Source organism: Leucoraja erinacea, chromosome 15 (assembly GCF_028641065.1).
Source record: "Leucoraja erinacea ecotype New England chromosome 15, Leri_hhj_1, whole genome shotgun sequence".
NCBI lineage: Eukaryota > Metazoa > Chordata > Chondrichthyes > Rajiformes > Rajidae > Leucoraja > Leucoraja erinaceus.
Window position 1 is genome coordinate 32423861 of NC_073391.1, and position 15982 is coordinate 32439842.

General features: G+C 51.1%; 1 protein-coding gene across 1 annotated transcript in view; it reads left to right on the forward strand.

Moving 5' to 3' along the window:
- dnmbp (dynamin binding protein) overlaps nucleotides 1-15982 on the forward strand; it is a 67836-nt gene that overhangs the window by 11183 nt on the left and 40671 nt on the right. Inside the window, exons 2-5 of the mRNA XM_055646518.1 lie at nucleotides 3818-3971; nucleotides 4854-4976; nucleotides 11154-11563; nucleotides 11812-12886. Of these exons, the coding sequence (XP_055502493.1) occupies nucleotides 3818-3971; nucleotides 4854-4976; nucleotides 11154-11563; nucleotides 11812-12886 (1762 nt within the window). The remainder of the gene's footprint in view (nucleotides 1-3817; nucleotides 3972-4853; nucleotides 4977-11153; nucleotides 11564-11811; nucleotides 12887-15982) is intronic.

The following is a 15982-nucleotide window of genomic DNA, read 5'->3' on the forward strand; positions in this document are numbered from 1 at the left end:
TCTGTACTCTGCTAATGGGGACGGGAATTGTTGTACAAACAATACGAGCCATGGTTATCTCCTGAACTGCAGCCAGTAACTCCATCCCAATAACGTAATGGTTCCTTATTCCCTGAAGATGTCAGAACATCTCAAAATGTTGACCAGGAACATTGGCCTTCTATGTATTCTGCAACCTTTCCAGCCTTGTGTGGGGGCGGGGGGGGATATCCACCCCAGACCCCGTTGCCCCTGAACTGGACAGATGTGCTCAGAGACTTAAACTCTTAGTTGACCCGGGTGGCGCAGCGGGAGAGTTGCTGCCTGCCGACTATGGGCGCTGCCTGTACGGAGTTTGTACGTTCCTCCCTGTGACCACGTGGGTTTTCTCTGGGTGCTCCCGGTTTCCATCCACACTCTAAAGATGTTCAGGTTTGTGGTTTATTTAGCTCCTGTAAATTGTCCCTACTGTGTAGGATAATGCGAGTGTACATCACTGGTCGGCACAGACTTGAAGGGCCAATTTCCTCGCTGTAACTCTAAAGTGACTGAATTAATATAGGAGAGGAGAGAGCCTGAAGGGAAGTGGAATCGGGGGTCTGTGGGGTAAATGTGGCTCGTATGTAAGATTAAACGTAGAACAGTTCAACACAGAAACAGGTGTTTCGGCCCAAAATGTCCATTGCTGAACATGATGCCAAGTTAAGTCACTGTCCTCTGCCTGCATGTGATCCATATCCCTCCATTCCCTGCACTTCCATGTACCTATTTGAAAGCCTTTTAAATGCCACTATCTTATCTGCCTCCGCCACCACCCCTGACAGCGCGTCCAGACACCCTTGTGTGTGAAAAAAATAAAATTCCCCTTACACAGTTTATGGGGATATGGGCCAAACGCAGGCAGGTGGGACTAGCGTAAATGGGGCATGTTGGTTGGCATGGGCAAGTTGGGCCAAAGCGCCTGTTTCCACTGTATGACTATGACATAGGAGCAGAATTAGGCCATTCAGCCCATCGAGCCTACACCCACATTCAATCATGGCTGATCTATCGTTCACTCTAAACCCCATTATCCTGACTTTGTAACTTTTATCCGTAACTTTTGACATCTGTACTAATCAAGAACCGCTTTAAATCTCCGCTTTAAAAACACCAAATGACAAGACCTCCACCACCGTCTGTGGCAATGAATTCCATAGATTCACCACCCTCTGGCTAAAGAAATGCCTCCTCATCTCCATTCTAAAGGTACTTCCTTTTATTCTGAGGCTGTGCCTTCTGGTCCTAGACTGTCCCACTTGTGGAAACATCCTCTCCCCATCCGCTCTATCCAGGCCTTTCGGCATTCGGTAAGTTTCAATGAGGGGTCCACTGATCCTCCTAAACTCTAGCAAGTACAGGCCCAGTGCCGGCAAATGCTCATCATCCCCGGGATCATTCTCGTAAACCTCCTCTGGACCCTCTCTACTGACCTCCCATCTGAAGGGGGCGATGCAGGGTCTAATTAGTGGATTGCGTGCCCTTCCCCAGCGTTGGGTTGGCAGGGGCGATCGCCAATATGGTCTCAATTAGGAACTGAAGCTAAACAAATTCATGCTGCTTAGCAACATGGGAGACCATCGGAAAATCTAAAGAAAACGGAATCAAGTTTCTGCCACTCAAAGTTCCGTCCCACTTGTTTCTATCGCAATTCCATATTTTACATTAACTTGTAATTCATCCCCCGAGTGCTGCCAGCATTCACTGAGGGGTTAATATTTTTTACACAAAGGGTGGTAGGTAAATGGAACTAGCTGCCAGAGGAGGTAGTTGAGGCAGGTACTATCGCAACGTTTAAGAAACATTTGGACAGGTACAACATGGATAGGAAAGGTTTGGAGGGATGTGGGCCAAATGCAGACTGTAGATGTAGATGTGGCATGTTGGTCAGCAAGGGCAAATTGGGCCAAAGGGTCTGTTTCCTTGTTGGATGACTATGGCCTTCTTTGTTGATCACTATTGTCCTTTAAGACACCCTTTGAAACCTGTCTGCCCTTGTATTTCTACACCATCACTCTTTGAGACATTTCGCTGTTAAAGGCACAACATAATTACAGAAAACTTTTTATTTCTTGTTGTGCAGGAGGAGGATGGGTAATACTGTAGAGGTGTACAGAGAAATAGATTGGGTGAATTCACAGAATCCTCTGCCAAATGTAGGGGAATCGAGAACCAGAGGACACAGGTTAAGTCAAGGGGGGGGAATGATTTATTGGGAACCTGAGGGGCAACTTTTATTTACACAGTGGTGATAGGTGTTATGGAACAAGCTATCAGAGGAGCTAGTTGAGGCCGGTACTATCGCAACATTTAAGAAACATTCGGACAGGGACATGGGTCGGATATGTATGGAGGGATATGGGCCCAACGACTGGTAGATGGGGCATATTGGTTGGCATGGGCAAGTTGGGCTGAAGGGCCTGTTTCCACAATGTATGACTTTAATGACTATCCTTTTGTTCCAGGGCAAAAAAGCCTTCAGAAGTGGCTTTCGGGGAGAGGGAGGGAGGGGTAGGAGTGGAGAGGAGGGGGAGGGGGAGAGGAGAGGAGATTGGGAGAGGGGGATAGAGGGAGGGAGAGAATGAATGGGTTAAATGCAAGGCAGCCTGCCAGGCCGGGATGATTCCAGCGAGGTTCCTCGGGGATTCTCTGCTGTGTGTTCCTGTTGGCAGTGTCAGGCTGCTTCCTCCCACTGATCCCATTGTTCCGTGTGTCCATGTGCCGGTCCCTGGCAGAGGGAGTCGGAGGGACAGTCCGTGGGGAGCAGTGACAGTGCGGCTGAACTTCCTGGCTGGGAATGTCAGACCGAGCGGCGCTGGAGTGTGGTGCATGTTGGCGCGGTGTGCGGTTACCGTCCCGGTGAGGGAAGGGCTGCCCTGAAACAACACCAGCCAACGTTTGAGATACAAGGTGGAAACAGGCTCTTCGGCCCACCAAGTCTGTGCCGGCCAGCGATCCTTGTACACCAGCACTGTCCTGCCCGCTAGAGACTTTATTTTTACCGAAGCCAATTAGCCTACAATCTATGGGAGGATACCGGGGGCACTCAGAGAAAACCCACACTTACACAGGGAGAACGTACAAACTCCCTACAGAAAGCACCTGTGGTCTGGATCAAACAGGACAGGAACTCTACCGCTGTACCTGTACTGCTGACCACTGTGCCACACAAACTGATCTGAACTGTCCTCTCATCAAAGGTACACAAAAATGCTGGACAAACCCAGCGGGTGCAGCAGCATCTATGGAGCGAAGGAAATAGACAACGTTTCGGGCCAAAGCCCTTCTTCAGACTGATGGGGGGTGGCGGGGAGAAGAAAGGAAAAAGGAGGAGGAGCCCGAGGGCTGAGGGATGGAAGGAGACAGCCCGAGGGCTGAGGAAGGGGAGGAGACAGCAAGGGCTAACAAAATTAGGAGAAATCAATGTTCATGCCCGCAGGATGCAGACTCCCCAAGCGGAATATGAGGTGCTGTTCCTCCAATTTCCAATGTTGCTCGCTCTGGCCATGGAGGAGACCCGGACAGAGAGGGCCATCCTCTCATCAATCCTGGCCTCCCACCTACCACGTTGGAGGCCTATGAACTATCTTTAATCGAACCTTACTGGACTTGTACTAAAGGTTAATTCCCTTTATCACATAACTGAACGCTGTGATCGGCTTGATTGTAATGATGTATAGTCTTTCTGTTGACTGGATAGCACGCAACAAAAATGCTTTTCACTGTACCTCGGTGCACGTGGCAATAAACTAAGCTATGCCTCTGCTGTGGTGCTGACGGGCTCTCTCCGTGTTTGCAGGGGCGAGGAATGGAGCCAGGGACCCTGGTTCGGGCCATCTTCGAGTTCTGCCCCAGCGTGTCCGAGGAGCTGCCCATCTTCGCCGGAGACGTTGTCGAGGTGTTGAGCGTTGTCGATGAGTTCTGGCTGTTGGGGAAGAAAGATGGGGTCTCCGGTAAGTGGGCCGTCTCTCCTACCTCACCCCTTCCGCCTCCAACTTTACGGACACAGCACGGAAACAGGTCCTTCAGCCCACCGGGTCCACGCTGACCAGCAATCGCCCCGTACACTAGCACTATCCTGCGCACGCACACACACACACGGGACAATTTGCAATTTACTGAAGTCAATTAACCTGCAAACCTGCATGTCTTTGGAGTGTGGGAGGAAACCGGAGCACCCGGAGAAATCCCACATGATAGAAACATAGACATAGAAACATAGAAAATAGGTGCAGGAGTAGGCCATTCGGCCCTTCGAGCCTGCACCGCCATTCCATATGATCATGGCTGATCATCCAACTCAGTATCCTGTACCTGCCTTCTCTCCATACCCCCTGATCCCTTTCGCCACAAGGGCCACATCTAACTCCTTCTTAAATATAGCCAATGAACTGGCCTCAACTACCTTCTGTGGCAGAGAATTCCAGAGATTCACCACTCTCTGTGTGAAAAATGTTTTTCTCATCTCGGTCCGAAAAATCTCGGGGATCTCGGGGAGAACGTAAAAACTCCGTACAGACAGCACCAAAGGTCAAGATCGAACCCGATAGAAAAGGTTTAGAGGGATATGGGCCAATCATGGGCAAAATGGACTAGCTTAAATGGGGCATCTTGGCCAGCATGGACAAATGGGGCCGAATGGCTTGTTTCAGTGCCCTATCCCTAAACTGAACTTTGACCTCTGTGCTAATGATGTCAACTAGTAGATTATAACCCTTGTTTTAGATAATGATGTATCTCTCTCTCTTTCTCTCCCACTCCCCCTCCCCCTCCCCTTCCACTGAACCCTTCCCCTCTCTCTCTCTCCCCCCTCCCCCCGCCCCTCCACTGGACAGGGCAATTTCCCAGCAGTTTTGTGGAGCCGGTCCACATTCCCCACACCAAGCCGGGCGAGAGGTTGTACGTCTGCACCAATGACTTCCAAGCCTCCTCCATGTCCGACCTTCCTCTCAAGCGAGGTGAGTGTCAAAGCAGCTCGATCACCGGACATATATCGGTGGTGTTAACGTGAAGGCCCATCCCACACCGGTTATTCCCCCCTTCTTTTCCCTGCTCCTGTCCGGTAGACGGTCCAGAAGCTTGAAAGCGCGCACCACCAGACTCGGGAACAGCTTCTTCCACGCTGCTATCAGGCTTCTGAACGATCCTTCCATCAGCTAGAGTACTCTCCCATTCACCCCTAACCCATTGTGGACTTTGGACTTTATCCAAGGAATTGATGTGCTACAATGCTGAGAAGTATATTCGTCACTCTGTATCTTCCCCTCTGCTCTACCTGTTGTACTTGAGTTGACTCATCAGGGGCATCTCTAAAGTCTACAGTCAACTCAAGTACAACAGGTAGAGCAGAGGGGAAGATACAGAGTATCTTCAGCCCACCGCGTCCATGCCAACAGGCCCTTCAGCCCACTTCGTCCATGCCAACCATTGATTACCGCTCATTAATTAGATGTTATCCCCCCCTTCGCATCCACTCCCTGCACACTGGGGACAATTTACAGAGACCGATTAGCCTACAAACCTACAAAGCTTCTCTGCACTCTTTCCAGTTTAATGGCATCTTTTCTTTAATAGGGTGACCTAAACTGAGCACAGGAAAAAGTCCTAGCTTGCCCAACCTCTCCCTATAGCTCAGGCCCTCGGGTCATGGCAACATCCTCGCAACTCCTCCCTTTCCAGTTTAACAACGTCCTTTCCATGGCAGGGTGACGAGAACTGAAAACAATACAAGTGTGGCTTCACCAGCGCCGCGTACAGCTACAATATGTAATGCCCCCCCACTTCAATGTGTAGGAAGGAACTGCAAATACACAGAAGATAGACACACGTATGAAGAAAGGTCTCGACCCGAGGTATCACTTTTCCATTGTCTCCAGAGATGCTGCCTGAACCGCTGAGTTACTCCATCATGTTGTGCCTATCTTTGGTCCCCACTTCACTACTCAGTTCCGCGACTGATGAAGACTTGTGCCAAAAACCGCCTTCACCACCCTGTCCGCCTGCGACGACACATTTTGCTCCTTTCAACGGCCCCCTTTATCAGAAGCAAACCTGCTGAGTCGATTGTCCTTATGAACCTTTCCCGGCAGTAACGAGGGCAGAGGTGAAAATGTGCGCGACAGAATCCCGTACGTGACGCAGGTCTGCGTGACTCACGGGCGCCTGTCCCGCACACGAACGCTACAAAAATGTCTCTGGTTTTTTTACTTAGTTCCTTTGCTTTGTTCTTCACGTACGCACTGGATGTGTAATGGGAGCTTCGTTGCATCCAACAGTGTGTGTGAATGGGCACAGTGTCGTTTACAAATGCTTTGAAACACGCGACCCATTGTGGTCCCACCGCCCCCTCCCGACCTCTGCGTAGCAAAGTAATCAGGCCCAATGCAAATTGGACGACCAACACCTCATACTTCACTAGGGCAGCTTACAACCCAGCGGTATGAATATGGATTTCTCAAACTTCAAGTAACCCTTGCTTTCCCTCTCCCTCCCCACCCTGGTTCTGCGACTGGTTCTTCTATCCCCCTGATTAAATATTACTGGTTGTGTGCCGCGGTGTCACCTCCCCCTCAGCTAGCAACGAGCCATTCTACATTTCCTTATCAGCATCTGCTTTGTTCTGTCATGTTCACACCTTACCCTTCCATATCTCTTGATTCCCTCTCCCCTTACTCTCAGTCTGAAGAAGGGTCTCGACCCGAAACGTCCAGAGATGCTGCCTGTCCCACTGAGTTGCTCCAGCATTTTGTGTCTATATTCGGTAGCCCCCTCTCCCCGTGAATCCTGCCTATCTCGCGCTTCTGGAAGCTGCAGCGTTTGACCTTGAGTAGGTCGGGTTGAAGTGAGTGGGCACAGATCTGGCAAGTGGAATGCGAGGTGGGAGGATGTAAAACAGACCGCGCTGGCAGCAGAAAAAAGCCCTGGAAATGACAGAACGTTATCTGCACAGTGGCAGACTGCTGGTCATGGTGCAGAGACCCAGGTATGGTTTAGTTTAGATTAGATTACAACATGGAAACAGGCCCTTGTCCGCACCAACCAGCGATCACCCGTACACTAGTTCTAACCTACACACTGGGGACAATTTACAGATGCTAATTAACCTACAGGCAACTGAACCATCCTATCACCAAATAGAGAGTGGCCCTGAGCTATCATTTGACCTCATTAAAGACCCTAGGACTATCTTTAATCAGAGATAGCCACAAAGTGTTGCAGTGACTTGGCAGGTCAGGCAGCATCACTGGAGAAAAGGGATGAATGATGTTTCGGGTTGGAATCCTTCTTTAGACCATCTTTTCCTCCAGAGATGCTGCCTGACCCACTGAGTTACTTATCTTCATCTATCTTTGGTATAAACCAGCATCTGCAATTCTTTTTAACACACGTCATTAATCGGACTTGACTGGACTTTATCTTATTCCCTTTATCCTGTATCAGTACAATGTGGGCGGCTTGATTGTAATAATGCATAGTCTTTACGCTGACTGGATAGCACGCAACAAAAAGCTTTTCACTCTACCTCGTGACAAACTAAACTACGAACCTGCACGTCTTTGGGATGTGGGAGGAAACACGGATGAAACCCAAGTGGTCACGGGGAGGACCTACAAACTCTGTATGGACAGCACTCGTGGTCAGGATAGAACCCAGGTCTCTTGCACTGTGAGGCATCAACCCTATCACTGTGTCACCCCTGTGGTGGTGAGCGACTTGCAAAGACTCGTTTCGGGTACAACAAGTAGTCGGTGGAAGCTGTAGAAACAAGGAACTGCAGATGCCCACTTACAATGGAAAGACACGAAATGCTGGAGTAACACAGGGTCAGGCAGCGTCTCTGGAGATCATAGATAAATTACTTTGGGTCGGGACACTTCTTCAGATTCAACTGTCCCAATGCAAAACGTCACCTATCCACATTCAGCAGAGATGCTGCCTGACCTGCTGAGTTACTCCAGCACCTTGTGCCCTTCATCAGTGAAACCGACTGTACATTATATTGGCGTCTGAAGAAGGGTCCCGACCCAAATTACCAGCTATCCATGTTCTCCAGAGATGCTGGAGAGTTACTCCAGCACTTTGTCTTTTTTTGTAAATCAGCATCTGCGGTTCTTTGTTTCTGAATAGTACTGTTTATTAGGAGAGAGTAATTTGTAGGGAGGTTATATTGGAAACTGCTGGGGGAATTTTTAGGTTTATTATTGTCACGTTTACCGAGCTACAGTGAAACATTTTGTTTTGTATGTTATTCAACGGATCAGATATACCACATTAATACAATCGTCAAACCAAGTAAAATAGGTAGAGCAAAGGGGAAAATACAGAGTGCAGAATATAGTTCTCAGCATTGTAGCGCATCAGTTCCAGAGACAAAGTCCAATGTCTGCAATGGGGTAAATGGACAGTACCTTCGCGTATGGAAGAGCCGCCCAGAAGCCAGATAATGGAGAGGACGAAGCTGTTCCTGAGTCTGATGCTGTGCACTTTCAAGCTTCTGCTGAACGAGAGCGGGGAGAAGAGAGAATGACCGAGGTGGGACAAGTCTTTGATTGTGTTGGCCGCTTATTGGAGGCAGCGTGAAGCATAGATGGAGTCGATGGTGGGGAGTCTGGTCTGTGTGATGGACTGGGCTACATCTACATCTCTCTGCAATTTCTTGTGGTCTTGGGCAGAGCCGTTCCCAAACTGAGCTGTGATGCTACCCGACAAACAGCTTTCTACGGTGCTTTCAGGAACTCAGCGGATGAGGCGGCATCTATGGAAGAAATGGACAATTTAGTTCAGGATCTTTCCTCAGAGCGAAGGAGGGTCCCAACCTGAAACGTCGTCAGTCCCTTCATCTCCGCAGATGCTGCCTGATCTGCCAAGATCCTCTAGTAGTCTGTTTTTAACTCCAGATTAGAGTGGCGCAGCTTTCAAGGGCAGCACAGTGGCGCAGTGGTAGAGTTGCTGCCTTACTGCTCCAGAAACTACAGGTGCTATCTGTCTGTCTGTAGTTTGTACGTTCTCCCTGTGACCACATGGCTTTTCTTCGGGTGCTCCGGTTTCCTCCCACACTCCAAAGACATACTGGTTTGTAGTTTAATTGGCTTCTGTAAATTGTAAATTGTCCCTTGTGCGTAGGATAGTGCTAGTGTTCAGGGTGATCGCTGGCTAGCACGGACTTGGTGGGCCGAAGGGCCTCATTCCACGTTGTATCTGTAAAGTCTAAAGTTCTAAAGTCAATTAATTTAATTCCCGGCTCTTGTTCTCCAGGTTAGGTTGCAGTTATAGCGTTGCACAGTGTAGAAACAGGCCCTTTGTCCCAACTTGCCCATGCCGACCTATATATCCCACCTACACTGATCCCACCTGCCCATGTTTGGCCCATATCCCTCTAAACATGTCCTTTCCATATACCTGTCTAAATGTTTCTTAAACATTGCGATAGTACCTGCCTCAACTACCTCCTCCGACAGCTTGTTCCATACACCCACCACCCTTTGTGTATGAACAAAAGCTACCCCTCGGGTTCCTATTAAATCTTTCCCCTCTCATCTCAAAACTAGGCTTTTCAATTTCCCCTTCTCTAGCTAAGAGACTCTGTGCCTTTACTTGATCTATTTTTCTCATGATTTTGGACAGTCGTACAGGGTGGAAACGGACCCTTTGGCCCAACTTGTCCATGCCGTCCAACATGCCCCATTTACATTAGTCCCATATCCTTCTAAACCCATCCTGTACAGGCACCGACCGGTGAGACCACATCGGATGTACTTTACATGGGAGTGGGATGCAAGATGGATAAAAGCACACAAAATGCTGGAGTCTTGCTCCGAAACATCACCTGTCCACGTTCTCCAGAGATGCTGCCTGACCCGCTGAGTTATTTCAGCACTTTGTGTCCTTTTGTGTATTAATCAGCATCTGCGGTTCCTTGTTTCTACACGCAAGTTGTAACAGCAGAGGGCAGTGTGTTCTCATGAAAACACAATGCCCGAAACACTGCACCAAACTGCTTAAACCTCTCCATGTTATCCTGTGTGTATCCACTTGCTGCGGCCAAACCAGGGGCTTAATCAATGTTCCCATACCCCTGAGTATATAGGACACGCAAGAAACTGCAGATGCTGGTTTACCAAACTAAAGGGTGTGGGTTTATTACTGTCAGGTGTACCGACATACAGCGAGGAGCTATGTTTTGCATCCTATCCAATTGTATCCGATAATACCAGACTTCTTCCCCTCCATTATCAGGCTTCTGAAAGGCCATTCCATAAGATAGGGTACTGTCCCATTCACCTCTACCCCATTGCGGACTTTGGATTGCTCTGGAACTGATGAACTACAATGCTGAGAACTATATTCTGCAATATGTATCTTCCCCTTTGCTCTACCTGTTATACTTGTGTTTGGTTAGATTGTATTGCTGTATAGTATTATCTGACCTGTTTAGATAGCATGCAAAGCAAAGTTTTTCCCTGAACCTCAGTACATAAGCTGCAGGTTTTCCAGCACCTGCTGTTCCAGAGCCTTTCTGGATTATCCGTTTTGCCGGACCAACAGAGGTCGCAGCCTCCGAGAGGAGTCCCACAGTACCGGGACGGTCTGCCTAGGCCGCTGAGGAGCCGAGGTACCGGCCCGCAAAGTCAGCCTCGGAAGCCGGCTATGGGAACGGATCTGCTGGCTGCAGGGGGCACATTGGACACGCCGATCAGCCGCCGAAGTCCCAATGAGGTCGAGATCGGCCGCCTCACCTGGCCTAGGCACCGCAATTTCAGGGGAACATCCGGGAGAGATTCTGTCCGGAGTAGAGGGGAGAGGGCAGACCACTAGTTGCCACAAAATCAGTGGTGGACCCTGCAATAATGAAAGTAAACATCGGATGCTGCTGGCTGGTAGACTACATACAGTACAGTAGAAGGAAGATCAATTTAAATTGTTTTCAAAATAATTTATGCTGATATCCCATTGATGTACATTATCTCTGTCTCTCCCTTTTCCCCATCTCTCCCTCCCTTCCGTCACTCACTCTGACCCCGTCCCTCAAATGTTTCCCTCCCTCCCTCACTTTCCCTCCCCTATCCCATCCTTTCTCCCTCTCCCACCTCTTTCCCCCTCTCCCTCCCCTCTCCCCTTTTTTCTCCCCTCCCCAGGTGATGTACTGGCTGTAGAAGGGCGGGCGGAGGGCCCATGGCTCTGTGGCCGCACGCCGTGGGGTTTGCGGGGCCTGTTCCCCTCCTCATGTGCCCGGGACCTGGCGCTGTCGCCGCGGGCGCGGGGCCTGGCGCCGGACGCCCCCCCCGGCCAGCTGCCCCCCTACGGCCTGGCCACTGCCCGGGCCCTGATGGGCCTGAAGGCCCAGCTGCCCGAGGAGCTGGCCTTCAACGAGGGGGACCTCATCACCGTGCTCGGCCTGCCCGAGGACGGCTGGTACGAGGGAGAGCTCGCCGGCCACAGGGGCATTTTCCCACAGGCCTTCGTGGAGCTGTTGGGGCCTCTGCGGTCTTACACAGGGGAGGGGGTTGAAGGGGACGGAGAGGGGCGGAGGAGGAAGGGGGGAGAGGTGGGGGCGAGAGGGGGGAGAATGGAGAGGGGTGGGGGCGAGAAGGGGAGAATTGGGAGGGAGAGGGGGAGAAAGAGGGGCGGAAGTGGGATGATGGGCGGAGGTGTGGAACGATGGAGGAGGAGGAGGAGGGAGAGGGGGAGGGGGAAAGGTGGGGAGGAGAGGGTCAGCAGGATGAGTGTGGGAGAGAGGTGGAGAAGGGAGAGGGAGGGAGGTGGGTGGAAGAGGGAGAGAACGGGGAGGATGAGGATGAGGGGGAGGATCCAGGTCTCCATGGCGTGGCGCTCTACGATTTCCAGGCACTGGAAGCGGGGGAGCTAGACTTTACGCGGGGAGAGCGGATCAGGGTGACGGGCTCCCTGGAGGACGGCTGGCTGCAGGGGTCAGTCGGGGGCCGGAGTGGCATCTTCCCCGTCCGCTTCGTACGGCTGGAAGGCGGGGGTGGTCTGGCTGACCCCGGGGGGAGGGGTGACGACCCCTCGACTCCCCCAACCTCCACCCCTCGCCTCCCCTCTGTCCCGGCCGTGGCTGCCTGTCCCCGGACCCTGGTGGATCAACGCGGATCGGAGGGCGAGGAGCCCTGGGGTTGCCAGGGGTCAGAGGTCAAGGAGTCCTGGGTTGACCAGGGGTCAGAGGGCAAGGAGTCCTGGGGTGAACGGGAGTCAGTAGGTCAGTTACCCTGGGGTCTCCAGGGGTCAGAAGGCAAGGGGTCGTGGGGTCACCAGGGGTCAGAGGTGAGGAAGAGAGCATCCACGGCCTTCCCCGCCTCACCGGGCACTGTCGCCCGTAGCAACGGGTGGTTGCCGGTGTCGCCCGTTGCCGGGAGCGACCTGGACAGCAAGTGGTCCGAGCAGATCGAGGAGTTCGGCCGCAGCATCCCGGCGGCCAGGCTAGAGGTCGCCCATCCAGCCAGGTCGGAGGTCGCCCCTCCCCCCCGCCGACACTTCTCCATCTCGAACTTCAGCTCGGAGCAGGACGTGGCCAGGGGCTCCGGCCAGACCCCAGCCAGGCCTGCCCCTCCCCGACCCCTCACCCCCTCCCTCCGCCCGTCCAGACCCGCCCCCCTTCCCCCACCGCTGAGCCGGCTCTCCAGGGGAGCCCCTCTCCCCCACTGCCCTTCACCGGAAGTTGAGGGGGACACGGAACAACCTCCCCCTTGCCCGTTAAGGTCCACATTCCAAGAACCAGACTGGGAGCTGGAGATACTCGCCTACCACTCCAAGAGGACCACGTCTCAGGAGATCCTGTCCTTCGGAACCACGGAAAGCTTGGACCCATGCTCCAACAACAAGACTCTGGATGGAGACTTCCTGACTCTGAAAGGTAGGACCAGACTCTATGATTTTCTCTGTCCGTGATTGTTTGACTGAAAGATACGACATGTAAACAGGCCCTTCGGCCCGCTGAGTCTATGCCGACCATCGATCACAGTTACAGATAAAAAGCACAGTTGCAAAAATAAAAGTGCGATAAGCTGCAATGAGGTTGGTTGGAAGATTGGGATTGCAACCTTAGCTCATAGAAACATAGAAACATAGAAATTAGGTGCAGGAGTAGGCCATTTGGCCCTTCGAGCCTGCACCGCCATTCAATATGATCATGGCTGATCATCCAACTCAGTATCCCGTACCTGCCTTCTCTCCATACCCCCTGATCCCCTTAGCCACAAGGGCCACATCTAACTCCCTCTTAAATATAGCCAACTACCCTCTGTGGCAGAGAGTTCCAGAGATTTACCACTCTCTGTGTGAAAAAAAGTTCTTCTCATCTCGGTTTTAAAAGGATTTCCCCTTTATCCTTAAGCTGTGACCCCTTGTCCTGGACTTCCCTAACATCGGGAACAATCTTCCTGCATCTAGCCTGTCCAACCCCTTAAGAATTTTGTAAGTTTCTATAAGATCCCCTCTCAATCTTCTAAATTCTAGAGAGTATAAACCAAGTCTATCCAGTCTTTCTTCATAAGACAGTCCTGACATCCCAGGAATCAGTCTGGTGAACCGTCTCTGCACTCCCTCTATGGCAATAATGTCCTTCCTCAGATTTGGAGACCAAAACTGTACGCAATACTCCAGGTGTGGCCTCACCAAGACCCTGTACAACTGCAGTAGAACCTCTCTGATCCTATACTCAAATCCTTTTGCAATGAAAGCTAACATACCATTTGCTTTCTTTACTGCCTGCTGCACCTGCATGCCTACCTTCATGGTGTACCATGACACCCAGGTCTCGCTGCATCTCCCCCTTTCCCAATCGGCCACCATTTAGATAATAGTCTGCTTTCCTGTTTTTTGCCACCAAAAATGGATAACCTCACATTCATCCACATTATACTGCATCTGCCAAACATTTGCCCACTCACCCAGCCTATCCAAGTCACCCTGCAGTCTCCTAGCATCCTCCTCACAGCTAACACTGCCCCCCAGCTTAGTGTCATCCGCAAACTTGGAGATATTGCCTTCAATTCCCTCATCCAGATCATTAATATATATTGTAAATAGCTGGGGTCCCAGTACTGAGCCTTGCGGTACCCCACTAGTCATTGCCTGCCATTGTGAAAAGGACCCGTTTACTCCTACTCTTTGCTTCCTGCCATATTATCACTCCCGTTCAGTAGACTGATAATAGAGCTGTTCCAGAGTCTGGTGGTACGCGCTTTCTAGCATCTGTATCTTCTGCGTGACGGGAGAGGGGAGAAGAAGGGTGGGACAAGTCATTGATTATGTTGGTTGCTTTCCCGAGGCAGGTTGAAGTGTAGATGGAGTCGATGGTGGTCTGTGTGATGGATGGGCGAAATCCACAACTCTCTGCAATTGCCTGCGGTCTTGGGCAGAGCTATTCCCGTATTGAGCTGCGAAGCTTTCTACGAAGTTGGCAAGAGTCATTGGAGACATGCCGATCTTCCTTAGTCTTCCGAGGAAGTCAAGGCTTTCTTGGGTTACTGAGTGTGTCATCTGCATTTCACGCTGCTGCCTCAGCAAGGCCACCAGCATAATGTGGTTCCACCAAACCCCTCCTTGCCCTCCCCTTCCCCCCTCCCCACACACTGACCATCCTTCCTCTCACCCCATGGTCCTAATATTGGATGTTACGTCAACATCGCCTCTGTCTCTGCAAATGCTTCTTGACCCACTCGGCTCTTAAAGCCTTTTCTTAAAACTCACAGTCAACATTCTTTTCTTTGAGTATCGCGATCTCACAACCGGTTATACAGGTTCTCTTGCTCATCCCTGATTTTGTAACTCGGACAGTTGAGATTTCTAAGAAAGATCTCTCTCTTCCTCTCTTTTCTCTTTCTCAATTTTCAATTTCAATTTCAATTTAAAAACTTTATTGGCATGATGATAAAAAAACATTGTTATATCGCCAAAGTATAAAACAATGACATACATGTTTAAAATGCATAAGTATAAATACTTATAAATAGTGCATGGATAGATATATCCCTGTACATAAACTCGCAATAGGCCTATAGCCCTTTATTGTTTGCTCCATGTTCTTGCAGCTGTAAGCAGTACAACACAATAGCAAGTTTAGCAATTCAATATTAATTGTTAGTTAATGTCAATTAGTGTGTGCGTACATATGTGCATGTTGGTCATTCACTGTCTCTCAGGTTATGGCATGCTGTTACGTATTGTGCACCAAGATGTGCCGTATTTCCTTCGCCAAGGATTCTCTCTCTCTCTCTTGTTTTTCCTCTCTTTTCTCTCTCTTCTCTCTCCCTCTTTCTCTCTTTCTTCCTTTCGCTTTCTCCCTCTCTGTCTGTCTGTCTGTCTCTCTCTCTCTCTCTCCCCACCCACCCCCCACCCTCTCTAATGTTTAGTTGGTGCATTAGGGACAATCCAATTAATCCTTTTCTCACTCCAGGGCTCATTCCCTAACCTGCCAATTGGGAGAGGAGGAGCAGGCAGTGGGGCGGTGTGTGGCAAGGATCCTATAGGATCTTTGGTGTGTGGGACAGGGGGACGGAGTGGAGAGGTGTGTGTGTGCGTGGGGGGAGGAGGAGGAGCAGGCAGTGGGGAGGTGCCTAGTCCTTTCTCTTACACCTGTTTACTCTCCCCGAGCCTAACCTCCCCTCCCTGGCAGAGTAGGAGTCACCGGCAGTCTGACGTTGAGGGTTGCTGCGGGTGGCGGGGAGAGTGAGAGGGCGGTGTGGAGGGGAGAGTTAGCAGTGGGGGGAGAGGGAGAGCGGCGGGGGCAGAGGGAGAGCTCGGGCACAGTGCGGACCAGGGCTCTCCCAGCTGGACTATGAGAGGCAGCGTGCTCTTGGGTCAGTCCGCCCCGTACAGGATGCAGAGCTGGGAATGCCAGGAGCCTCGGCGTTGCCGAGATACCGAGCCAGGAACTCTGACCAGGAACAGTCTGTACCGCCGCACAGCACCCAGCACCCTCCGACACAGTGAGCTGGCACTCAGGAGG